At 38.0% G+C, this 27,800-nt stretch overlaps 1 protein-coding gene across 3 annotated transcripts in view; it reads right to left on the reverse strand.

Annotated features, from left to right (window-relative positions):
- The window catches only part of ARHGAP15 (Rho GTPase activating protein 15), a 325,074-nt gene that overhangs the window by 146,647 nt on the left and 150,627 nt on the right, over positions 1 to 27,800 (reverse strand). For all 3 annotated transcript variants that reach the window (XM_085584122.1, XM_085584123.1, XM_085584125.1), the window contains 2 exons: positions 9,097 to 9,195; positions 7,096 to 7,222 (listed from right to left, as the gene is read on the reverse strand). In XM_085584122.1, coding sequence (XP_085440248.1) covers positions 7,096 to 7,222; positions 9,097 to 9,195 — 226 coding nt within the window. The remainder of the gene's footprint in view (positions 1 to 7,095; positions 7,223 to 9,096; positions 9,196 to 27,800) is intronic.

Here is a 27,800-nt window from a genome sequence, read left to right on the forward strand (position 1 = left end):
CAAATACTACAAATCTTTAGAGAGAAAGGATATACAAAAGGGCTTGAGGTGAATGTTTCAAAGCAAATACTCTTTAAACGATGTGCAAATTATTTCAGCACTTGAACATGATTTATGAAAGGGGATTAGTCCACTGAAAGAAGAACCGAGTTTAAACTGTTGGGTTTCAAAGTCAAGGATGAGAAGTGTTAGCTGGAAAAGGCAGAAGGAACTGGATAGTAATCTATAGTGAGGATTTCTGATTGATTTTCTTTAACTAACTCAATCCTACAATAGCTATTGCTGTCATTCATACTTAACTGTGGTGGGCAGCATAAAATACCTTCTTTTATGATATAATTCCCCATAAAAATGAAGTATGCAATGGTGATAATTAAGTAATAATGAGGTAATTAATAACTCAGTGACTAGCTCTCTATTTACTAGTATGCCCTATAAATGAGCATGAGGAGTGTGAAACAATTAAAGATTATCCAAGCTCAAACAGATAACTTTTCCAGGGAGTTGTGTGTCAGTGAGCAGACCAATGAGTCACAGGTCACATCTATAATAATACATTATATTATATTGTAATATTCCCACATACTCTTCATGTAATGGGTTAGAGCTACTCTTAAATACTATAAAAATGATCACTTTTATGTAATTGTAAAGATTAATAAGTGAGCTAACTTCTCATGGTTCTATAATGACCCTGCTGTTCTAGTAGGTAAAGGAAAATTTAATGATCCTGCTCAGATATGATTAATATCTAACTTTCTCCTGGCTAAAAATCTGGACTTGGTTCAATAAAAATGAATTAAGTGAACATGCATGGGTTTCCCTGCCAAATGTTTATATGGAAGTTGGATATGCCCAATTTAAAAATATGCTTTTTCAACCCAAATAGTAAACTCTGGAAGGATTTTGGAGAGTGAAGTAGAAATAAAACAAAGAATTAAAGAAACATTATATTATAATTGATGGAAACAGGATATTCAAATTCAGGAAAAAAATGTAATTTTTTTAGGACTAGTCACAGCCAGTTGTGATTTTGAGTGCAACATAATCTTCTATTATCAGTACAAGTGACACAATTTGTTTCTCAATTTGGCATGTTTTGCTTCCCACATGCCAATATTATTACTTCTTTGTTGCTGAATCAGTATTTTCCTAAGCTTTAGGAAAAGAGCATACCTATACTTAATGTGGCGGAGAAACATAAAACTACAAATATGAAAAAAAATGTTTAGTCCCTGTAGTCCAGATGAGTGATTCCACTCTGCAAACCCAGCATGTTGCATTTTCTTTTCCTGCTTTTTTTTTTAGTCCCTGAAACTGAGTGCATTCCTGTTGATGCAATAAAAATAAATGCCACAAACATACAAGATGCAGAGTGACAAAATTAACATTGCAGTAGGAAACTGCATATTTGCAGCTTGTTTCCATTTTGCTTTCTTTTTTAATTGTTGCCATTGGTAATGCTGCACTAATATACATTATTGCTTTATGTTTCTTGGCTTTATTAAAAGTAATAAAACTGACCTATACATAACGCTTACATTGTAATACAATAATAGTCCCTAAATAACACCATTTGGCTTTGAACTTCACATTTAACTGAAATAAATGGGCCAGGAAGGAGAAAGAATTCAGACCTCATCAGAACTAACAAAGAAATGGAGTGATTTCCAACTTCTGTGTCTCTAATTAGAATCGTGAAGGTTGGAAAAGACCTTTAAGATCATCGAGTCCAACTGTCAACCTAGTACCATCATCATGTTCACCAGCAAACCATGTCCTCAAGGGCCATATCCACATCTTTTTGGATCACTTCCAGGGATGGTGTCTCCACCAGTGCCCTGGGCAATCTGTTAATTAACCCCCTTTTCAAAGAGGTGACTCTTTGTGGATGAAGGATAAGCTACCACAGAATCCAGCTCTTGGCTGGGCCAGTAAAACCTCTCTCTACATCCCAAGACAGGGTCTCCCAACCTTCCATCCCTTCATGTGTTAGAGAGGAAGACAGAAAACTCCCACAGGCTCCTCTCAGCACTGCCTGTAATAGCAGTGCCTTTTCCTAGGATGTATAATGATGTTTTAAATAAATAAATTTCCGGCTTTTTTATTCCCCTTCTGTTTTTACACAGCCCAAACAATGCAAATCCATGTGTTCATGCCCTGGTGACTATCCTTTCTTTCATCTTTGCCAAAGAAATTCCCAGTCCTGTGCAGAGACAAACTTTAAACCCTCAAGCAAATCCTTGGAGGAAGCTTTAGCTAGGGAAGGACCAATTAACACCAAGTAGGACCAAGGAGCCAGGAAGTTTTCAAGCTCCACCAAATTCTCCATTTCATCCACCATGTCCATTAAACGACCAAAATGGGTTTCTGCTGCTGTTTTTTCATCTCACACTCTTTGTACAGACTTAGTTATCTAACAAACTGCCTTCAGAAAGGATTCTGGATGCTTTAGTAATTGACAAAGGATAAATACACACCATGCTCAAGTTTCAAAATTCAGCCTTCTGAAGAGAAGTGAATGAAGCAAGAAAAGCAATTTTGGGCAATTTTAAGCACACAGTCCATGGTTCAATTCTAAGGACTATAAACTCCTAAATTTAACTGTCTTTTAAGAAACTAATGCAGACTTTAATGCCCAGATGATTTTGCAGCAAATACATATGAAGGGAATAGAAGTAAAGAAGTTTTGGGAGATTTCCCCTTGATTTAAAAGATGCTAGGAGGTGTTTTCCCAGACACTGCCACGATGCCATTCCCTAGGGTAGCATGCAAAGGTTGTTGCATCCCAAGGGCAAATCATCACCCTTTTGGACTAAAAGACCCATCACTCCCTGTTGAGAGTCCAAGAGGAATTTAGGTAAGGAAAGTATCATTATTTGAGTTGGCTGGTGGCCAGGGTGCTGGGGCTAAGACCCTGATCCTTACGGAGAGCAGAAAGGAATCCCAAGCCTGCTGTTTAATATGCATGACATGTCAGCTTTGCTGTCAACTTTTCCTTCCACCCCCTGCCTTTGTCCACTTTTTTCCACCTGTTGCAACTTGTCCTTACTGGGGCTGAGAGTTGGAATTGTCTCACTTTGGTATCACATTGTGTATGGCACAATGATGCCTGAGGTCTCTGACTACTCTTGTTGAGACACTTAAAATGACCATGAATAGCAATCATCCTGCCACAACTCACCAAGATGTTCCTTTTCACACATATATATTTTTTAAATTTTTTAATGCTGGAGTTGTGACACTTCCAGTTAGAATTCAAACATGGAGGAGATTTTCCAGGCTGCATGACTAACCACCGGGTTTCAAGTAAAGTGTTCTTGAAGATAAGGAAAAAATATGCGAGTAGAAACAATAAAAATAATGCAATTCAATCTTATCAATTCAGGCAGTTCCAGCTTTTATGTGGCAAACAAGGAGATCAAATTGCATTTATCTAATATCACAGATTTTTTTTTTTAATGTCTAAAATATTTCATTATTTTGCTTTGGCAACCTAAAGCTGAGGAACAGATTACTGTTCCCACTACATAAGGAAATAACTGACAACAATTAGTATTTATTCTTGTTGCTTTTGTAATAAAAATAGAATTCCATCACTTTCAAGGAAACCTAAAATATTAATAAGAATGTGATGAACTGAGTAAATGTGACGCCATAAGGAAATGATGGAGAACAGGTTGGAAATATAGTGCTTTGGGAATGGATTGCATTATCAAGCTTGTGATTGTGCATTTTGACAAGAGCAGCCCTCAGATTGATACGGTAGCCAAAGGGCACTCTTCCTACTGCAGAGCTGTTTGTTTCCATCCAGGAGAGGGGGAGCAGAAGGGGAATTGATCCCCTCCGACAATCAATAGCAAACCAGCCCTGGCTCTTCCACAGGAGGTCACTCCCGAGGGACAGAATTCCCGGATGATGGCCACAAATAGCCCAGAGGATGCAAACCCCAAGATGGGTGCATGGGCAGGAAAAGAAGGGCCGAGTTTAGCTGTGAGCATCTTGGTTTCACTGCCTAAAACAAAGGTGTCCTGACAGCTCCTGTGGTACTCACACACTAAGGCCCCTTGGGGTTTGGAGAAAAGAACGATTCCTGGGAACCTTGTGGTGCACAAACCCTTTCTCTACATCCCAAATTCTTTCCCTACTTCCCAGACACCATAACAGAATCTCTACTTCTGGAATAACCCAGGTGCCTGGGGATATAAAATTAACACGGCAGACCACCTATCACTGAACCCAATTGAAACTGGTACTAATTAGAAGGAGCTTTTTGGCAACCTTTTGAAAAAAAAAAACCCAAAATACTCTTATGGTCTGAACGATAACTAAATTACTTGGAAATTATGAAGTCTGACATTAATTTTTAATATTATCTGTTTAGAACAACACTTCTTTGCATTGAAAGAAGTGGTGCTGCAAGGCAATTTTCTTGCACAAAATGCACGCTTCTTCTAATGGAGGAGGTTGCTGGGTGAAAACCATGTTACTTGTTATCAGCATCAGCTGCAGAAATTATATCAGTGAAATAGCTGATATCATAAAATAAAAAGTCATCTCTTTCCATGTATTAGAGAATAAGATCACAGTTTTACATATTTTGGTAACACTCCCCAAGGTCTTTCCTGGTTTCTCCTTAGGTCAAGAAAACTTCAATTAAAACATGAGTTGAAACCAAACTGGATGAGAAGCCACTGAAAAGCTGCATGACCAAGAGAATGGCCACTCTCTGAACTTTGGAAATTGAGCCTGGCAGTTTGAGCCCAATTTTCAATGAAAGCAGTGTCTACAGCTCAAAAAGCATAACAGAGAATTACCATTTGTCCTTGTAGTGCAAGCAGAAGCAATTAGGATTAGACATAAAAACCAAATTCCTGCTTCTAAGTCTCTAGGGAAAGTCTCCCTAGTTTTAAATTAAAGAGTAAATTACTGAAATGCTTTGGTTAGAATGTACCTGTCCTTTATATACTTGTACTGGTAAAAAAAAAAAAAAAAAAAGCAATGCAGCAGTATTAAGATTAAAACATGATATTTTTTGCAATCCCTACAATGTAGATAAGGTAAATACAAATGAATTTGAGTTGTCTGAATATTTCATTAAAGGTTATCAAAATGGGAGGGGGTGGGCTGCTAACACATCAGTTGCTCATCTTCTTTGTTTAACTGGAGGAGTTCTAAGGCATCATTAAAAAATCTCCTTTGTTTGGATTTGGCACTGGCAATAGTCAATAACGTAAAAACACTATAAAATTATAAAATCGTTAAACTTTGCAAGAACTTTATAAATACACTTGCAGATATTGCACATATCTTTGTGCTCTGCAGTCAAACTGGACAATGAAACGACCACCTGTTAACTGCTAACAATGTGTCATTACCAGTTCTCATGCCTTTTTAAAGCAATTTTGGCTCTAGCTGCCGATAATTCTGGCTACGATACTTGTGTGAACATTAAGGGCACAGAAAGCCAAAGGCAGAAAACTGACAATACAGTTTGTGCTTAGACTACTAATAAGTAAGTGAATAATATGATTTTTCTAATTCCACATAATTGCTTGATCTCAAGGGGCCAAAAAAAAAAAGTTCTGAATACATATTTTAGAAGCAATCCAATCTACGGTATTTAAATGCAAGCTTCGATTCAGTGAGATTTCACAGCAGATATTTTCACATTTTTTTAATAGTTTAAATAGCCTTTAACAAAACGGAGGTTATTCAGGATTCTCTAAGGTTTGAAAAGAAACATAGACTAAGTCTCTGTCACTGCTCATAGTCACTTCTTCTGTTTTGTCTGACAAATTATCATTTAAAGATATGTGAGAAGTCTAAATAAATAAATAAAAATTCCCTGAGTGCTGAGACAGTTTATGGGCATTTTGCTATTAGCTACAATAGAGCAGAATCAGACCCTCAGAACTCACTGTGTTCTCAGTCTTATTTTTCTTCCTCTGAGAAATGTAACGTAACACCCAGTGCAAAGATATTGGGACAATTTTTCACAAGCCATGTTCAGGCTACTTTATATTTTATAACAAAAAAAAAAAAAAAAAACAAAACAAAACCATAAAACCCTTAAAAAAATAAAAAAGAAACATCTTCAAGATAATAAGAAAACAAACCCCAAAATCCTGTGGTCTGCAAAAAGAGACTACTTAATGAGTCTCTATTTGTGTGTACATGCATGCATGTGTGCATATATTTATGACTGTGTGGGTAATTATCATTAAAAATAGCTATGTTGGGTCTTTTCAATGCAGCCCTTTTCTTAACATCCCAGGCTTTGATCCTGCACTGAAATGCGTGCAGGCAAATTCCTACAGAGCCCTTTGGTACCTAAAGGCACCTCGAGCCAGCCTGCCAGTCTGGGGCTGTCGCCGCGCTGACACCAGGAGCAGGATGTGAATATCCCACTAAGAAAAGGAGGAAAACAAAAATTCAGGGGACAGGGTGAAGTTAAAAAAATGTTGGGTGAGGGATTCAGGGTCAGCAGCAGCTCCAGCTGCCCACGATCTCACGAGCATCTCGGCACAAACTGGGAGAGTCTTTTCAGAGGAGTAAAGCACAGCCCTGTTAGTTTTAGATCACTTTCTTTTCTAATCACACTGACAAACAATCAATGCCAAACCCTGGAATTTATCTTCTATAAAATTATAGATACATCACTGATTGTTGGCTGCGAAGGATATGTCAATTCTTTCAGCAATTCAGTGTATAAATACACAACAGACAAAATTACTCTGGCAATTTGAGGTATTTTACTAAAATGGAAACAAAGCAACTGCAACAGACCATTAACATAGGGCTCATTTTGCTTATTTTTAAAAATAAATGGCTTAAATAAATGTCTTTGCTCCTAAACAAATTTATTTTGCTTAGGAGAGAGTGTCACCCTTTAAAAGTGTGGAGCTAGTAACTGTCTTTACTTAAATGCAAGTTATGTATATCAGTGCAGAACATATTCAGCTTTAAAATTCTCAGTGATCGTCCTTACATTCTGTATGTAATAAAAATTATCTTGTCCTGTAATGGCATAGTTATTTAAAAAGGAAAGAAAAAAAAAAAGGAAAGAAAAATGAGGAAAGAAAAAAACCTTACTTAAAGATTTTCTGTGTTCAGGCTTTGGCTCTTTGGATTCAGTGTCTAAGTTATTCAGTAATTCGATGCTGGAGGATCTTCTGAGTTTGAACTCCAAATTTCTCGATGTAATTCTCTGTTCTTTTGGCTGGGAAAAGAATATATATATATGTATATACATATGTGTATGCTTTTAATAAAATTATTATTTGTAAGAATGAAACAAGATTCCAGAATGCCAGTACAGAAGCTAACAGACACACACAGAGCAAGTGTGCAGGGAGTATATAATTTAAGGAAAGTGTAATGCAAAATTCGTCATATGGCAAAGCTTTTATGGCCCTGACAGACTGATCCTAATTTCTGAGATAAATTCCCATTTAAGTGAGGAAAACAAAAGGCCTGCTTCTTTAGGCTTTAGGGACCAAAATTATTTCCACATTGCAGGCTACTTTCAAATGCTGGCAAAGAGGAAGAATGTTTAAATTGCTTTTCTGTTTTAGATAGTTACAGTAAATATTCTTGCAAACACAATTACTTCAAACATCATTGCAAATTTGGGGTTGAATTTCTGCTGGTTTATGCTTAAGAAGTAGTCGGGGGGCTTTTCTCTTATTCTAATTTACTGGCAGACAAAGTGAAAATGAGCAGGGAAAAGAAGCAAAAAAAAAAAAAAAATAAAAAAGAACGAAAAAATGGAGACGCTGTTTTGGCTGGAGCCATGTCTCTTCCCGTGGCATTTGGTCAGGTGAGACTCAGCCATCCCAAGAGCCTGGAAAGCTGCCAGGCTTTTCACACTCAGGGTTTCAGGAGTGAAAGAGCTGGCAGGGATGGAGTGGCCAGGAGTGGTGCGTGGTGACATCCTGACATCCTGTCCTGCGCACTCGGACCTTGGCCAGGACCAGCCAACCACAGGCCACTTGTGCCCCACCAGCTGCTCTGCATGCTCAGGGCTGCTGATGCCACAGTATTACTTCAGCTACACCAAAAAAAAAAAAAAAAAAAAAAAAATATATATATATATATATACATATATATATATATATAAAATCAGGCTTAATAGATGCTTAGTTGAATAATACGCCAAAAAATATTTTTTTTTCCTGAGTCTCCGTGGAAAACTCCACCCCAAAATCTTTAGTTGGATATCAATATCCTCACACACCCAATGAAATGCACAATATGAAGACATACATCATCAGATCAAACTTTCCTTGGCTGATTATAGCCTCAGGGTAATAGAATGTTTGTAGCTCTTTAAGGAAACAGTAGCTGTGTTGAAATTAACCCTTTCAAAGAGGCTGCAGATTCCACTGAAACCTCTGAAAAATGCAAGAAATGGGGATATTTTTCTCTCAACAGATTCTGCAGTGAACAAGGAAAGTCAGTGCCCTCAAAAAAAAAAAAAAAAGAAAATGTTTGTGAATCAGGATAGGAGGAAGATGTTTGGAATTTGTACTGAGTGGCAAAAAAGAAAGAAAAAGCTACAGCTGAAGCTGGTTTGGTAATTAAAAACTGTTTTAATAAAACGCAACCCTGCTTACTTCTAGTAGAAAACCCCCAGCCTTCCTGGGAGAATACCAGCAATCAGTTACAAAGGAATATTATTTGCTAGCGTTATTCTTGTGAATAAGTAATACAAAAATTCATAAAAGGCTCAAATGTATTAATAGTTCTATTGAAGATTATATACTGTAGGCTGCATAAACAGAAAATGCAAAAATTCATTAGTTATTAAGTGCTTGTGTGCTTTTACAACCCTCAGCAAGCCAGCGTCCTTGTTATTTCAGAGAAATAAATGTAGCGTTCCTTTTCGAGGCAAGAATCAAATGACATTTTTGTGCAACAACCTTGTTTATCTGACATTTTTTAGTAGATTTGCATACATATTTTTATATCCTTCAGAGAAAGGAATGTCTAGCTAGCTGCTGACTGCCTAAAACCTGTAGAGATGCCTGAGCAAATGAAGTTGAAATTGCTATATCTTAATTAATAAAGGTAACAGCCAAAACAAATACATACCAATCTGTCAATTGCATTTTTGATAGCGTGGAACCAATCCAATATGAGAAAGTCGATATCCGACTGGAGGAGGAACTCATTTCCTGACACTGTCGTGATCTGGGGAGGGCATGGGCACACACAGGTGAGTAAAGCACACCCCACGCAGATGATTTTCCTCTGTTTTCCCTCCCTTTCCCTCCCAAATGCTTTTTCTTTTTACCGAGATTTGTCTGCTGGAGTGCCGAGTTACCGAGGAGTTCCGAACCTCTGTCTGAAAACTGTTTTGAATATGTCAAAACAAACGAGATATTGTCTCAGCAATGCAACCACAGAACACAAATAGTGCAGAAATAACGGGGATGTGACAAAAGTTAAGAAAAGCCAGGAAACTCAGTGTAACGAGACACAATTCAAGGGAAATCAAAGCACCCTGAAAAGGAGTGAATGCATCATGAAAATTATTTTCTGCCATTTGCAGTTTCCATTTCTATTTTACTAGTTTTGTTTTTTTTCTATCTGGTGCCTCCATTCTTGAATTTGCACATTTATTATTTACCTATGATTCCCCATTCCCAAACATTTTGATAAAACTGATAATGTCACTCTTTCACATAAAAAACCCTACGAAATTATCATCAAAGATGGCTGCAGCGAGTAATTAGGAGCCCACTTATCATGAAAAAAAAAAATCCCCAGTTTGTCTAAATAGAAGTTGATTTACATTTTTGACCCACTCACTGGGAATATTTATCAAAAGAATATTTATTCCCCTGATAATGCTGTTTCACTGCCTAACCTAATATTTGGTGGAAATATGTATGTATATGCTTTGGTCTGAACTTCTGTAGACCACTGGGATAATAATGATACGTGATTTTTTATTTTACACACACACACACACACTCATATATATATATATATATATATATATATATTTCACCAGAGGGAATCTCCAGGTATTTCACAAAACAGGTTGAAGCAACCATTTCACAGAGGGCAAAACTGAGGCCCAGAGCTGTGCAATTCTTTGCCCCAGGATTATTCCACAGATTCCTGGTGCATGTGGCCATGGAGCATCATCTGGGCACAACATCTTTCTGTGTTTGCAGACGAGTCAACCAAGGCTACATCATCAGCACTTTTGGAAGGGGCAGGAGCTCATTTTGCCTACACTCCAAGACAGCTCAGCTCCTTCCAGCTCTGGAACCAAAGTTTACTTCTTATTTTGCTGCTGTTAGAAGCTGCTTGTGCAAAATTTGTGGTATTCTTGCTTGGAAATGGAACACTCGGATCTCGGTGTATTGGGGATGCAGGTTTAGTCTGAATGTTGGAATGTTCACTGGAATACGGGATTATTCAGCATAGTAGGGATTTCCTTCTGACCAATTTTGGGAAAAAGCAAAGCTGTTATGGCCTGGCACTGTTTGTTTATGTAAATACATAAACAAAACACATACCTCAAGTGCTACTGTTTTCCTGCATCTCCCCCATGTCAAGAGTTTTTACTGAAGCTAAAAAGAAACAGCAGATCCACACCAGCCTGGGTACTCCCAGCATCTCTCTTAAAACTGAAATAATACCAGGAAAAAGAAAACCCAAACCAAAAAACAACAGCCTAATGTCGCATTAATTGTCCTATAACCCTCCCTTTATTGAGGAAATGCCTGTAAGGAAGGTTTCCAAAGTCATCAGCATTAAGGAAAATCCCATCAGTGCAGCTCCAGCAGAGACATCCTGTGGGAGTGCTGCTGAGAATGTGGGAATGCTCCCCTGGTGTGGGCTCGGGGCTGCCTGGCTGCAGATGTTCACCCCATCCTTCTGCACCCATCGGGAGCCAACTCCAGCCACCCCGCTGCTCCCCGAGCACCAGGGAGAGTTATTTACTGGGGAAATCTCAATCCCCTCATTAGTCCAGAGCTGTAACCTTAATCACCATTCACACACTCACCCCCCCTTCACCAAAAGGAAATAAAAAGTCCAAATGCAGCTTAAGGTGAGCAGCAGAAAGAGCTGACCTCCAGTTCTGTGCCCGGCTCGCACAGCAAGGTTTGGGTTCAAAATGTATGATATGGTATCACAATTTATTAATGTATACATGCAGATATGAATTAGACTAAACACAGGCAACAATTCAATCTAATGCCTTCCTCCCGGTATAAACAAATCATTATTAAAATTATAAAATGGAATAACATTTTCAAAGTAAGAGCAACATATGTAATTAGATTTACTGTATTTTGAAGGCTTAAAAAGGACACAACATAGTTCAGCCTTCCGTTCAGTAAATTCAGGCTTTATTAAAATACAAGTATTCAGCACTGCATAAATATTTGCACTGTATGATATGCAAAAGAGATACTCCATTGCTAACAAGACCAAAGCAAAATACATGTTGAAAGTTTCTTTGTCTTGAATGTGTTATTTTGATAATCATATATTATCAGTGTTTTATGAGCAAATCTGTAAAAACAGATCATAGAATGGAGGGAAGAGAATTCATTTAAAATATACTTTCTGTAAGATATAGTTCAAGTCCTTTTCTTTCTTTCCTCAGACTAATCTTCAGAGTAACAAGACAGTTTCAAGAAGACTGCTACTGCTCTCTACAGTTTAAATGCATCCACTCCTTAATTACAGTCAGTAATTGACTTTGTTCTGCTCCATTCCAGTCATTCACAGGCAAGCAGTTCCAAAAGCTTTGGCTGGTAAATCCCATTTAATGTGCAGGTTTTCTATCCCACTTTTATATATTACCTCCTTAGGATTTCTGATAAATTACTCTTGGAAAGGATTGCTAAACCATATTTGCACTTTGAACAATCAAATTTTCAACACCCTTGGGAAAAGACATCAGTAAAGAATGCTGGTTTTGACTAAACCTTGTGATTGAACAATTTATGATCACAGCCCTAAATGATGTATAACTAACAACAAGCAGAAATTGTTCAATATTAAGGCCTGTTAACACACCATCCCTGTGTCAGGCACTGCTGAAATAAACAGAGAGGCTGGGGAAACAAATGAAAGACAAATCTAGGGGGGAAAAAAAAAGAAAATTAAGTGCTCTATCCAGAGCTGCCAGACTCCATTGTGCCAGGTACTTCACTTCTTTAAATACCTCCTGAAACCCCTCTCTCTGTGCCATCATTTTTCGCAAAGGCTAGAATTAGCACCACCTTACCAGGCAGAATGCTGCTGCTGCTGTCAGCAATAAACACCCACGAGGACTGACAACTGGCATCAACCCTCTGGCTTGCCATGCCCTTCAGGATGGGGATAGGAGACCCAGGGTGCCTGAATTCCCTCTTTCTCACTACAGCACCCAGGGAAAAATGACTTCAAAGCCTGAAACAACTCACATGGCAGTTCTGCAGTGAGCTGTAGCACAGCCCTGCTGCTAAGCATTGATCCTCAGAAAATATCGGCTCACCACAGGTAAATTCAATGCACTGCTGGGCTGCCAACACTGTGTGGGAAGTGGGGAGGGAGGCAGGTGTGAAACACTTCCTGATATTCTATTTGTGGCTTATTAAGGGTTTCTCTTGTCACCTTATAGAGCTGCAAATGGAGGGTTGAGCTTCTTTTGCGTGTCACCATAATGATGCACCAGGGTGGTGTTCAACAAGATCCTATGTTATTAAACAGAAATGCACCCTTTTAGCTCCACAAAATACAGGACATTGTGTCTAATTAATGCCACTACCATCTTATAATATACAAATATACCTTGGAGGCTACCCAGGATCAATGGATTTAAAAAATTTTACGAATTATGTATTTTTCTTGTGCTAGGTTGTGCTCTGGGACATACTGCAGTGCCAAGACTTCCAAACCCTTACAGATCATCCTTCAGAGCTTGTGTCACAGATTTTCCTTCCACAATAACCATGCCAATGGAAAACAGGAGGTTAAAGAGCCATGGAAGAAGATCACGATCTTCTGTTCATGGTTTTTCTGCAGTTTGTTCTGGGGACCAAACCACTATGAAAAACATCTCATCCTGGTATCCCTCTAGATCTTTACCAGAACTTCTACAGATGTTCTTGCATTTATTTTAGCTGCAGAACAGGGATGGAGGCAATTTCAGCAATCCCACTGGTAGACACTCTATGGAGATATGGGAAAGGGTGATAAACTCATAGAGCAAAATAAAAATCCAAACTCGTCTTATTGATTCACCCACTTCAAAGTGTATTTATGCATCTCTGGTGGCCACAACTATTATTTGCAGGGATTAACTATTTTTAGACAATGCCAAGAACAAACCTTAATACAGGAAGTGAAGAATTCTGTAGGGAAAGAGAAAGGCAGCAATAAAATTTAGTATGTACCGAGCGACAAGAGAAAGGGAGCAGAGTGAGCAGCCAAGGAAGTGTATGGCTCATGCATAGCTCATGTATGAACACCAAAAAAACATGTCACAGTCCTTAATTCAGCCAAATACAGAACCAAGCCAATGTTCAGCTCCCCCTGAAACTGGGACATCCAGAAAAATTGCTGTACTATTGAGGTGAAGCTTCATATAACTCCAATGGTTCAGCGTTGGATTATTGGATACTTTTGGACCATGGAAACCTCAGCAGTTGCTAATCCAGTGCAAGATTCAGTGCAGAAAACAGAAATTTTTATGCCACCTGGGACTCACATGGCTTGTGGTGAACACTAAGTGATTTAAACTTGGATTGACAGATACCTCTGCGTGCAGAAATTCAATAAAATGTGTTCCTCTTGTTGCACTGTGCATTGGGATTGCTGCCCTTGATATGTGTAGGAAAAAAAGGAAATGTGAGTTGCTGGAGCATTTCTAGCTCCAAAGTTAACACTCTTCCCCCTTCCCACTGCTCCCTTCATCTCACCTTGCTTTCTCACAAAGTGGTGGGGTTTTTTTCTGATCATGTTAATCAACCTGATTCCCATAATGAAAAGAAATCTGGATTTTTCTCTTGGTTTTCCTGAGATATTTTTCAGGATGGGGTCTATTCATGCAATGCAGGACACCTCTGCATGGCAGCCATCAGGGCTGGGCCAGAGAAGTTGTGAAAAGAGTCAAGAAGAAAATAAAAAAAAAAAAAGAAAAAAAAAATAATATTGTGAATTTTCTGTCTCTAAATATTAATTTAAAAATCATTACAATATAATAAAACTTGAGAATAAATGCATAAACCCTGGACAATCCTGTGTTGACACCCCCAGTAGAAGTAGAATTAATTAAAGTTGGGTGATACTATGCTCCTTAGTGGTTTAATTAGCTGGATTTGAGTTAAACTGGGACAGAGTCATGCAAGTTTCTAAATACACGTCAAAAGTCTAACTGCATTTCTGGAAGTGGACCTTAAATTCTTTCTCACAGATAATCCAGTCTCTTGGCCATGTTTATGCTGAATGAGTAAGCAGCCGAGAGGATAAATAAAATAGCTCTGTGTGCTATACCATAGAGAGCTGAGTCTAATATTAAAAAATGGCAACAAAAGAAAACAAAAGGCTCAATCTTGAGCTGTGTTAAATTTGTACAGCATCACGTATCCATTCCATGAGCCAGCCTATCAAACAGAGGTAGTCATGGTTATGCTGATAGTTAAATTACTTAAAGGACTCTTAAGATGTTTATGACTACCAAAGAAATTTCATTATCAAGCAGATTGTCTGTCTCATATTACAGTCTGGCTTCACCCATCTCGCAGTCCTTTGGATGTCGAGCAAAGTTAACATTGAAGTGATGGGGAAATATCAGCTTGAGAGAAAAGGTCTTCAACCAATCTTTCAAAAAAAATGATATTTGTTAAAAAATTTGGTGAGAAAGTATCTGCCTTGTGTTCCCAATGTTGCTAGATGTTAAGTAAATATATGCTGATTGCAAAAAAGTTGCTTTGGCAACTCTCTTATTAAAATGCATTTGTAACCCCCATCTGTCATGAAAGTTTTGAAAAGTTTGTTTACTTTGGAGAGCCGCCTTATCCAGGGTTACCCCGGCATACAATGATAGCAGTCTTCAGAAGTTGTGTGAGGAACAAGCCACTAGGGATCCATTTTTGTTTTAATTGGCACACACAAACACTTTTCTGGTCTGTCAAAAAGATCAAGCTAATATGCATGGCGGGTGTTATATTCTCAGCTTTTGGGAGCAGTAAAGCTCCCTTTATTTAAGTAATTTAAATGATAGACTGCAAAAACTTTGCAAGTCAGAAAAATGTTTTATACTTTCTTTGGGAATATTTGTTTTAGGCAACAGAAAATGTTCTACATATCCAAAGATGTTGAACCTTATGTTTTAATTACCCTATTTTTTCCTGATTTTGTAAAAACGACTGTGAAAACCAAGGATTACAAAGAGGCAACAAACAGATCCTGCGTTTTCACAACTTCTGCAATATCAGAATTTGTAAGACTGAATACTGCCAGATGTTTATAGGTTATGCCCTAAGCTGTGTTGTCTTTTGGTGTGACTGCTTTGCACATCCACTCTCTGGGAGCCTTTGTGGCATCATCATACCAATGCAACCTCCTCATATACAATGAGTTGCCAACTGATGCTGGCATTATGTACATCAATGACTCCAAAATGGATTGAGCTGTCTCAGATTTGGGGGTGAAACTTACAAGAAACAATAAATTTTAAAATAAAACTATATTGTACCAGGGGAGATGAAATAATTTTTTTCACGGTAAATTCCTGGGATTGAATCATTCAACATAATTCAGCAATAAAATAACTAACTCTGCTATGGTTAAGGAAAAATTTTTGAACCTAAAGTTTCCCTTTTTCTGTGCCATAAACTCATATCATATGTCAGTTTCTCTTGAAAAACTGCATTAATACTAACTAGGAGAGAATCTTCTCTCTGCACTATGAGACAAAATTTTTCCTTTCTTTTCTGGCTGTGATTAATCTCAAATGCAGAAGAACTGATTTTTATCTCTTGTGAGGGAAATATTGAACCAAGAGGAGGTCACAATTGAAGCTCATAAAGCCCTGAGAAACCCCTTCTTGGATTGGAAGAGGAGCTCAGGATGTGGGTCCAAGAGCTTCTCTGGAGGGAAGGAAAGGTCCAGGGATACTGGGATGCTGTCACTGATTTCAAGGAACAACTTGTCTTTCTCCTGTCTCCACCCACCAGTCCAGGTCTGTTTGTTTGCTGCCTTGGAGGAGTGTGAGAATAAAGCACATGATGTTTGAGCAAAGGGAAAGGTAAGAAAGTGCAAACAATCTCTCTAAAACATCCAGGGAATGTCCTGGGAAGCATTTCCTGCTGATCTGCTACACTGGTAAAATGCCCTGTGAGAGACAGTTGGAACACAGGGATCAGCCTCTGAGAAACAGGGGTTTCCTTCAGAGGATAAAGAGCAAAAAGGGAAATGTGAGACAGGCAGCAGATGACCCTCCTGGATGTCAGCCACTTGTGTGCAGCCTGCCGTGTCCCCCCTGCCCGTGCTGCCCTCTGCTCCAGCCCCATGGATGTGCTGCCATCGCCATGGAGCAGGAAGGTTGGAATTCTGACAGCCTTTCAGCCAAAGTCAGGGGAGATGGGAGTCACCAGTCTGGGGAAGCGATAAAGAAATACCCTCACAACTGGTAAAAGCAAGAGATAATAATTAAGACACAATTCAGTTGTGTCTGTGCATAGTGGGAAGTCAGGGAATAGACAATTGCACATTTTGTCCACGGATGAAGACTGAAGGCAGTGCATGAATACCTACTGCAAGCTACTTTTCTCCTTGGGGTAATATTTTACTGTTATTGCCTTTGCAATCTGAAGCCATACATTACACAGCCACACACAGAGATATTGGCAATGGTTTCTCAGAGAAGTCCTGTCTTTCTCAGCTTTACCAGCTGGACAATACCTAGTGATGAATGGTTCTCCTGTCCAATTTTATATGCATGTTATAACACTTTATGATGTATGTGAGTGAGACTCAATGTGATAAGTCCTGGTAACAAACAAAAATATCAAAGAGAGAATGAATGCTCTGCTTTCAGTGCAGGCGAAGATATATATTTTAAATATATATGTGCTGGGTGTAAAGATTTCATTTTGTTGACACTTATTTTAGCCAAAAATTTATTCATCAGTAGCAGAGCATTTCACAGCATTTCACATTATTTGCAAGAAGAAACCAGTACTGGCTCTTAGTATTTCATTTACTGGCACATATCTCCTATTAATGAATGCTGAGATTGCACAATAAGGAAAAAGAGAAGTTGTATACGTGTCTTTATACTTATAGCAACATATTTGGCCATGATTATAAGTGTTTGTAAAACTTTCAAGAATCGTTCCTTGTCTACTTACACTAATGAGAACACCTGTTAAGTTTAGAGCTGCACAGGCTTATTTGCATTGAATTCAGGTTTTTGCATACTGTACATCACTTTTTGAAACAATTAGATGTTTACAGAGAAATATAGCCAACAGAAGAACAGCAGCTTGAATGCCCTCCAGCCCAAGTCAGTGCTAATCCTGGTTTGTGTGAAAAGCAGAAACCTGCTGAATTATAATACTGACACAAATTCAGTGAGCAGTGAACAAAAGTGTACCTGCAAATCCTCTGATAGCAGATGTTTCTTGTGGGGATTGCTACCTGCTGTTGAATAAAGCATCTCTTAGAGATGAAACAGCACTACTGAATGGGATTTTTGTTGTTTATTTACCATTTTCTTTTCAGTCTGATAGTTTCTTTACCCTCTTTTTTTTTTTTTTTTTTTTTTTTCCTGTTGACTCAGAACCTGTGCACTGAGCATGCAGAACATGCGGTCATTTTCCAAAATAGCTGCATATGTAATTTTACTAACTTGCCAAAAGCCAATACAGAAACACAAGATTCCTGCTACTGCTAAAGATCCAAACCACCATCTCTACAGCAGAGGGTTTTGTGGCCTGGGGCAAGGAGGCAGGAGGTCCCTTTCTATAAAAACAGGTCTGCTGAAGGCTAAGTGCAATATCCTGCTGTGCCACGGCCATGCCAGCTATTGTTTTATAACAAAGTACAACATCAAAGTTGGTCCATGATCTGTAGATTCACTCTGCCAGCTGTGTCAAGTTCCTGAGTGGGCCAAGCAGGAAAATATCCTGGTTATTGTCTCCCCTTGCATGCAGGGAGCAAACAATGCAGAACATCTTGGGTTTGCCTCTTTCCATCTTTATTTGTATGTAAGTATTAGGAAAACCCAAGCAGGATGAAAAATGTTTTGAATAAGGCTATTACATCCATTCAAAAAACAAAAAAATTCCAACTACAAAAACTGCAAAGATTACTATTTTAAAAAGTTATTTAGCGCTTTAATAAAAAGGATGCTGATGAGATTTAAGATAAAGATGGATGTAACGTAACTAAATTTTTGTTTCTCAGGAATCACAACCTAGATAGAAAGCTTTTATGAGTAATACAGGTCTTTAAGGAGTACAGAAGAATATGGATACTTCAAAATAAAAAAGCCTTGAATAGTCTGGGTTTGAAGGAAGATTAGAATAATTTGGTTCCAGACACCCTGCTATGAGCAGGGACACCTTCCACTACAGAGCTCCATCCAACCTGGCCTTGAACACTTCCAGGGATGGGATATCAATGGAGTTCCCAAAAAACCAGTAGGCTATGATCCTGTCTGACCCAGTTCTGATATTTACTTAATCTGGGAATGATGTTATACTGAGTAATAAACAGCATCACAATACAGATAGTATGGAGACAGTTTATGTCAAAGCATATCACGTAACTTTTGATTTTAGAGATTCTTGTATTCTGAAAAAAAAAAAAGCATATTTTTGTGTCTCCAAATCATTGTGATAACCTCAGACCAGTTTTCAAGCATTGGAAGATCCTTGGATTTTTTAGTTAGACATTCTGGAACTGCACTGACAGTGCTGGAACTGCACTGGCCTTTAAATTTATCAGCTGCTCTATGTGGTACTGTAGTAATGACTGCAGGTTACTCAAAATGTTATTTAAAAATATCACATAACCAAAATATTTAATATCTCTTCACAATAGGTGTCTAAGGGGAGCTTTTCTAGGAAGGGGGAATAGAGCTCAGAACTTAGGGAATTTCTTACAACAACTGATTTTGGTCAGCCAGAGGTCATTGGATGAAAAACTACAGATTGTGTAGCTCACAATCAAGAGAACCTACTTGGATCAATTCCATAATTTAAAAAAAATACAGAGAAATTAGGAAAAACCCCCAAAAAAATCACATACCTCCTCTCTAGCTCTGAGTTTCTGGTGTGCACTGGGATGCGCCAAACACCAAATATTAAAAGCAAATTGATTATTTTAAATAAACAGCTTTTGCAAGTATTGGATATTTTTTAACCAGATAGGCATTTCTCATGTATTAGAACATGATTTACACTTTGACATCTGTCAGTCAAGCTTCTGGCTATCACACTGGACAATCTGGAGGGGCACATCACAATGTGATGTGGCATGCAGAAAATCTGAAAAACTCCATTTTTCCAAAATAAAAATCCACCTTCTAGTTTTAAATAGAGAGAATGATTGCAAAATATTTGGGCATCAAGACTTTAAAGACTGAGGCTGGGTAATCAATAACATTTGTGGTTGAATTACCCACTGATAACAAGTAATTTCCTGCTATCCTTGAGGGGAATTGGGAAGTGGATTTGGGGAATTTGGCAGACTCTCTCTCTCTTTTCTAAATATGCTGTGTCTGAAAGCCTGATATTTTCTGCTTCAAGCTTTGGGCTGATGCAGTACAGGAGAATGTGGGTTTGGGGTGACAGCTCATTTAGGAACTTTGGGGTCTAAATATAAGGGAAAATAAAAATCCACAAAATTGTCAAGGCCAGGAATGGCTGGAAATTTGGAGTTCAGCTCCTCTGTGCCATAATTATAAGGCCATATTTATCCAAATCTCTTCAACACCATTATTTTTACTCCATGTCTTGTTATTATAAATGCACAGTACACATGGCAAAGAAATGGTAGGTTTAAAACACATTATGACCTTGTCCAAAGGTGTCACCTTTGTACATCAATTTGAGCACTGTGGATGGTGTGCCAAGAGACTTGTGGCTATCCAGCAACCCAAACTGCAGATCCAGAAGAACCATAACCAGGGCATTTCCCACAGGCCCCCAGCTCACATGTTGCTTGCCCTCCTCACCAGGATGTCAGAAATTCTGGGTGCATTATCACTCTCCCCATCAAAGCAACATCCAGCCAGTAACACGGACACTAAACTGTGAGGCAAAAGAGAAAGTCTTAAGGAAACTGGAATTTAAGACCTGAGTTTCTACAGGTGTTATATTTCCCTGTCTTATAAGCCATGACCTAACCCTAGGACTGTTCTGCTGCCACTAGGATAATTAAGAACGCTATCAGATTCTTGGTTCTGACAAAGGAAACTCATAAGTGACTTCCCAGAGGTTTGGGGTGCTAACTCATTAAACCAGAGCTGGGAGTGCTGACTCTATTACTCGTGTCTATGAGCAGAGACATGTAAGTGAGTTTGAACTATAAACAGAACCAATTACATTAACATTTCCCAACGCTTTCAAGGATCAGACTAGAAGCTTTTATTTGTTTCGCGAAAACCGTGATCCGCTATGCTAATAAGTCTAAAAATTGATTAAAGAAAAACATTCAAAGCAGAACCTGGCAGTAGAGCTTCTTATGTGCTTCCCTTTCATCTGCTGGAACACGGTAGCCCTGATTCAGCAAGGTACTTCATTAAGCAATAGGCAACGTGCAGAATCTGAGTGCTTGAGCTGTTTGCAGCCACAAGAGTGAAATGAGCAAATCAGCCTGAGCAAAAAATAGCAGAAAAGTTATATTTATTCACAGAGTGAATATTTCAGGGAACAAAAGATATGTTAGTGACAGTCAGTAAGAGCTGCATGTAAATTAACAGCAGAACCACAAGCAACAAAGTTAGCTGTCATTTGTAAGGCTAACAGCAAAAGAAAGCTGCACCTTCCAGCCCAACTGAGAGGAGACAATACCTCATCAAGGAATTAGAGAGGGAAAAGACCAAAAAATAATTACAAAAAACCCCCACCATCTATTGGTTCCTTCATTATTAGGACCAAACCCACACTAGTAACCTTATATACCTACTTGGAGAACACAGTACCAGGAAAGAAATATGATTTTTTTTTTCAACTATGGCTGTATTAGTAAAAAACACAGCCAGATTACCTTGAAAATAATGAAGGAAACATAATAACCTGGTAAGAAATTGTACCTAGCTTTCAGCTAAACTCATATTGCCAACAATCCCCACAACTCACTCTTTTCTTTCTGAGAACAGATGAACCAATTCTCTATCAGAGCCAAGCTCATAATGTCTGAGATTAACTAGAAGTCACTCACTTAGAGAATGACCTTACGAAGAATTAAGCCATAAATTAGATACTGCCAGAACTTGAGAAATAAAAGAAGAAAAAATTGCTGAGAGTTTTTAGGTGTTGAGAAATTCAATTATACCATTTCATCTCTTATTGAAATGCAAACCCACAGGCTGAAAGCATAGAAACACACCATAGCTAAACAAAGTAGTGAGAAATACTGAAACAGGTGAATATTTATCAAACCCCTCACTTAACAAAGAAGGAGCACTGATATCCGTGTTATTTGGAAAGCTGCTTTTATTGGCGGGGGGAACAGGATCTCAGTTTCACGCTTAACTCCGAACGATAACTCATTGCCGCTTCTCGCTGCTTTTGCTCGATGACGGGTCATTCACCTCACTACTGTCATGCGTTACAAAAATTAGCAACCAAGCAAATGAATCTAGATCAGAGCCTATGTTTGAACTTGCTCATTTGCCTCCATGCTCTATTTCCTACTAGAAACCCGCTTGCTGCATCACAGGACCAACTTCACAGCCGACACGGAGCAAGAGAGCCGGAGAACCTTGTGAATTTTCCCAATGTATCAGACTTACAGAAACACCTGTGCTAAATATCTTTCTGCTGAGCTACTGTGAAAAGCTGCAGTGTTAAATAGCAATCACAGTTTCTGATTTTTCACTGAGCTGGTTACTCTTCTGCTAGAGTCCTCTGAGCTGTCATGTGGGGCGTGAATGGTCCCCATTTTAATATGATTGCCTTTCTCGTTATTCAAATTGTTAAAGTCATAAATTTCTTTATTTATCTTGAAGTATCATTATATCAATACAATGGGAGTTGAGCAGCAGCTGATAAAGTTGAAAAAATCTGTTTATAAATGCCTTTCATTTCTGAATTGAAACTGTTCATTCACTGACTACTTTAAGATAAGAGGGGTTGAGAAAAATATGAGGCATTTGATTTGATACAGGTTTAAAAATGTTATTTCTCTTTAAAAATACCCCAAATACAGTATGTAAAAAGATGAATACTTTAAAATTAAATAAACTTAGAAAGTTGCTGCTGATCCATCCCTTATTAAGGACTGCAACATTTGTGTAAGGAACAGCTCTGATTTCCATTTTACAAGGAAATTATGCCCTTAAATCTATGCAGTTAAAAAAGATGCATTTGCATGGATACAGAGCTCATTATAGGCTTTAAGTGCGTTAATGGTTAGATGGAAAACTTGTTCAAACAAATTATTGACTCTGGTATTGAAGATCCGAGAGATAATAAAGCTCTGCAAGCAGGTTGGTAAAGTTGCACTCAGGAATATCTCACCTGGTGCTTCCCAAAGTGGTGAATAACCACTGCTAAATAACAGTAAATAAAGTCTGGGAGCAAACATCAAATATGTGCACATCCCTTCACACCTTAGGGGGACAAGAACGTAAAACCACTGTGCTGTCACTCATGACACGATTAAAAAAAAGGATTCACCTGTCCTGTCTTTAACCCCCCTTCACATGTGTTTGCTGCCTACACAAACCACTCTGCAGTTCTTCAGCTGCAAGAAAAGTCCAGGAAAGTGGGAACTGAGCTGTTGCTAATATTGATTTATCTTTAGTGACATCTCCATCACCATGAGTAAAAGACTGGAGAAACGTGTAGATGCTCCACTCAAGCTGGAGTAAGCCAAAAGCAGCCAAATCTTTGGAAACTGGGAGAGAGAAAAAGTCGTGAAAAATTTACCACTGCTGCTTTCAACCAAAATTTTAAGTAATTTCTGATCTTCCTCATGCTCCAGGCAAGCGTGCACAGCTCATGGTATTTAAATGAAGCTCCCACAACATTTTGTGGCAACACGGTATTTTGTGGGAGCGAATGCAAAACACAGCAGCAGCACCACTGTAAACTTTGAAACATTTCAGAGAATATCAAGCCCCAACTGTGCTGCCAATGTAGTTTTAAGTCAACGCAGCGAGTTAAATTATGCAAGCAACCGTTTCTCACACGAGTAGTTCCAATGGTTTCAGACAAGGGCGATATCTGCGATCAAAAGAGGATGCTCAGAAAGTATAAAAAAGTGTATTCTCCAGCGCAAAGGAGGTTGCAACACCCAGACTCGTGTTTAGGTAGGTTTGCCCGCGCACTCACGATTCTCATTTCCTATGTGAACTATGTTTCAAATCTATAATTCATATAAAGTGAGAATTTCAGTGCTTTTCTTGCACTAAACAGCCTATTGTGAATGGCTCCAGGACAACTCCCCCAGCCAGGTAATTTAAACTGCAGGAAAGATAGGCAGGGACGTTATTTTCAACAAGGTCCCAAGGTGGCTTTCAATTCAGAGAAACAATTGACTGATGTTTCTCTGTTTGCTGCCAGAAAGCTCTATGTAGTATTTCTAGAGCTTTTTCTCTACTCTACCCAACATGTGGGCTCAGCGTCAAGCTGTGAGTTTGTAAATCTTTTTCAGCACTTACCAGAGCTCAACATGAATTATGGTATTGCCAAATCTGCTTTATGCAGCTTTTTTTATATGAGAAGAAAATGTATGTTTTTATGGTCAAAAAGAAATATCTACATGCTTGCAGTGGAAAAAATGCATTCAGCTGGGATTGAACCCCAGAAAAAATATTTTCCCCTAAACCTGCATCTTTACTGCCTTCAAACTTTGGAAACTTCTGGGCTGTCAAGCTTTACTTGGTACACGTGGTTTTTCTCCATACCTTTATTAACTAACTATGTTAGCTAAGATTTTATTAACTAAGACTTTATTAACTAAGCTTTTATTAACTTAATGTCTAATCCCTGCTAGTTTTGTAGAAGATTCACCCTAAAACATGTGTTATTTTTTAATGAAATACCTTCCTTTTTGTTGAGGAGCAGTTAACCCAGGAGGTAAATCAGCCCTTTTGTTGAGGGCTAATAAACTTTGTGCATGTGCATGTGTGTGCGTGTCTGAGTGACTTAATACCATTATAATAATATTATATGGCAGGCAAAAATATAATGAAAATGATAATTTGCCAAAAAGATTTAAAAAACACTGAGGTGTTACCTATCAAAAGTTCTCCTTCTGTCTATGATACAGCACAGATTGCAATCGTGACAGTAAATCTGGTGCTATTGTTAATGCCATGGCACTTTGGTTTTTGGCTTGCTTCAGTCCAATCTGTGACATGCTTGTGAATATCTTTCTTCTGTTCTGTCTGTATGGCATATGGATTTCTGGGATACAACGTCAGACCTATCCACATAACAAGTGTTCAGAGCACCTTATCATTTTAAAAAGCCAATTACTCAAAAAGACAAATGTGAAATGTTTCACATTTAATGATGAGCAAATCTGCAAAACAAATGCAATTTTGCTTCATTTGAAAAAGTTTAGTTTAACTGTAAATATTGCAATGGAGTCCCTAGCAATACACACCACGGGTAGGGACAGGCTCATTTTATGCATATTGTACATCATCACTGTCACTTAAATCTGCAAGATTTTCCATGCTAAGTTGTTTTAAATAAATAGAAAGAAATGAGATACAAAAGAGTGAAATATATGCTTCTGAATAGACTGTAAAAATGTCACTGCTAGCACTGAGCATTGGACACTTAAAAAAAAAATATTTTGAAAGTCTCTCCCAAAAAAACGAAAACTGCATATGTCTACAGAGGTAAAGGTCAGTAATGAAACAATTAACAGCAAAAATACCAATCCATTTTTTAGAAATATTTGTCAATATATAAAGAATGTTTTGTACTGCACAGAAGTGCTCAATTAATCCTGGTTTAGTGGCCGTATGTCAGATTCCCAGACTGAAATGATGTCAGCTGAAGAACTTAAATACACACAGGTTCAAAAGCAAGATTGTGTACAGACTTCAGGACGGCAGAAATTGCTGCTTTTTGCTGCAGTATTAATACATCTTATGATTAAATTAAATTCTTAAAAATGTGCATAATATACATGCTGGACCACTGCATTCAAAATAAAGTGCAGTAGATTATTTTTTAAAAAACAGGCTATAGGTGTATATTTATGCCTCCATGTCTGAAAATCTATAGGCACACACAGACCTGCCACTGCTACAGATAATTTAATGCTTGTCAGTTATCCAAATTGTAGGTACTGGGCACCAGGGAAAAAATTAAAATGGTTATTGTTAATATGAGAGCATATTGGGCTAAAAGGCAGGGAGAATAGTGATATTAGTGGGAGTATTTGACTCAGCAAGACAAATGGATTTATATACAATATTTTAAATACATGGGAAACATATAAACAGATTTTTAATATTGGATATTTTTGTGAGTAATTTGATTTCTAACCCCCTTGCACTAAACTGAGAACATTAGTAACAAAATACTATATAACATGGGAAACTGAATGCAGCTGGCACTGGTAATTTTAGAAGAAACTAATCTTGATATTTATAACATCATGTAGCAAGCGGAACAGTTTTACCAGGCTGGGAATGTTGAAATACAAAAAAGTTCACCTTTCAGCTATTGTGCTTTAGTTCTACTGCACTGGGAAAAAAAAAAAAAATCAGAAATCAGCTGCTGCAGTGCAAATATTAAGGAAGTTTATTATGATATATAGCCATGGAAATACCTTTTTAAAACTGTATTGTATTTTATATTAAATTTTTGTAATACAGCTCAGGGACTTTATATGTACACCTGAAAAATCAGTTCATAAATTATATTTAGAAAGCCAGAAAATATGCTGAGCTACAATATTAGATAAGAACCTTGTTTTAAGTACATTCCTTTTAGTGTTTTTTTAAGCTTTTGGTTTAGCTTTTGATGTTTTTACCTGTAGAATGCCAGATATAATTAACTAATAACTAAAACATATAAAAGGGTATTTCTGCCATAATCCTGGAAATAGCTGTAATAAAAACTTCCCCAAATAATTTTTGCTATTGCTGCACATCAATGAGCATAAGTGTACATTTAAACCTGTAAGAGAATGTAATTGAGCTCACAATTTCATTATGGTAGTTAGTTTCTACAATTTTGGATTGCAAGGGGAAAATAAACATTTATAAAACATAACACACCAAGCCATTTCATATATTAAGCTGTATAATGTGTTTAAATCCAAGTTATTTATATCAGAGGTTAATTTTGCCAGTATCTTTAATGTTCAGGAGTAATGAAGACAGAGGAATAGATGGATTTAAAATGTAGGACTTTGCGAAGTGCAGAGATCTGAATTTGCAGGGAGCTGTGCAGGCTTTTAGCCTGCTTTTATAGTACGTGTTTTTGTTTTTCTGCTTCTCCCTTGCACACCCACTCACCAACTTCAGCGCTGCGCTGCAGATTTGAATGAAGTGAAAAGCTCAATGGGTAATTGTCAAAATACTTTCATTTCTCCCACTTTCACACAAGAACCAAATAAAGCCAGGAGAGTCTCCCGCTTCCCACAAACACCCAGAAATCGGCAGCATTCCACCTGGAGCTACCGAAGAGCACAGCTGAACCTCCCAGATCACAATCTCTCTTTTTTTTTTTTTTTTGTAATCCCAGAAATACACCTTGAAAGCAAACACATTTCTCTCGAGTTTCGGGAGCTGATATCGGAATTGCGCACCACCTAGCTCACGCAAAAATCTGTTTATACAGATTCTCTCTCTCTGCCGGTATTACAGAAAAGAAATGTCAGTAATAATCAAGCGAGGGTGCTGAATTAAAATCTGAAATTGCTAACAAACCGATCTGTACAAAAGTGTCAGTGTTAAGATTTCCAGACTGGGGGTTGTGCGACAGAACGAGGAGCTCAGGCAGAAGAAAACAGCTCTCCACTCCAGTACTTTCACCCCGTTAATCTCACATGTGCTTTGCCACGGATTTCTTGCTATTTTATTTTTAACCTCTGCTACCTTGTGGAAAGTGGGCTATTCTGAGGGTGCTCGCAAGCAAAGCTCTGATTTTACAGATGGATGTAAAGCACTGTTAAATGAGAGCTTTAAGAAGGACTTTTTCAATTTACTTTGAGCTTAAGCTGAAGTGGTTTAATCACAGCTTGTACACATCTTCTTAAAAATTGTTCTAAGGCGGGGGAGAAGTAATAATCATGTAGGAAATCATCGCGACAGCTGCTGGCTCCCATGATCCCATTTACACTTTTAACATCACTAATGAAAACCTATCTGGGCAATACCTGTGTCAGAGAGGTGTCAGGTGGTCATTTGGCACAAGAGAATAGAAAGGAATTAAAGCAGCATTTTGAAAATTACTCACTTTTTTTTTTTTTTTCCTTCCTTGTGTGTAGAGGGGTTGGTGGGGGATTTTTTTGGTTTTTCTTTTTCTTTTTTTTCTTTTTCTTTTTTTTTTTTTTTTTTGCACCTGTTATTCTAAAATTTCTTTCAGTTACATTTCAAAACACTACAGTTGGGATCTCCTTGCCAACCTGAGATGGCA

Source organism: Lonchura striata, chromosome 7 (assembly GCF_050655825.1).
Source record: "Lonchura striata isolate lonStrDom1 chromosome 7, ASM5065582v1, whole genome shotgun sequence".
Taxonomy (NCBI): Eukaryota; Metazoa; Chordata; class Aves; order Passeriformes; family Estrildidae; genus Lonchura; species Lonchura striata.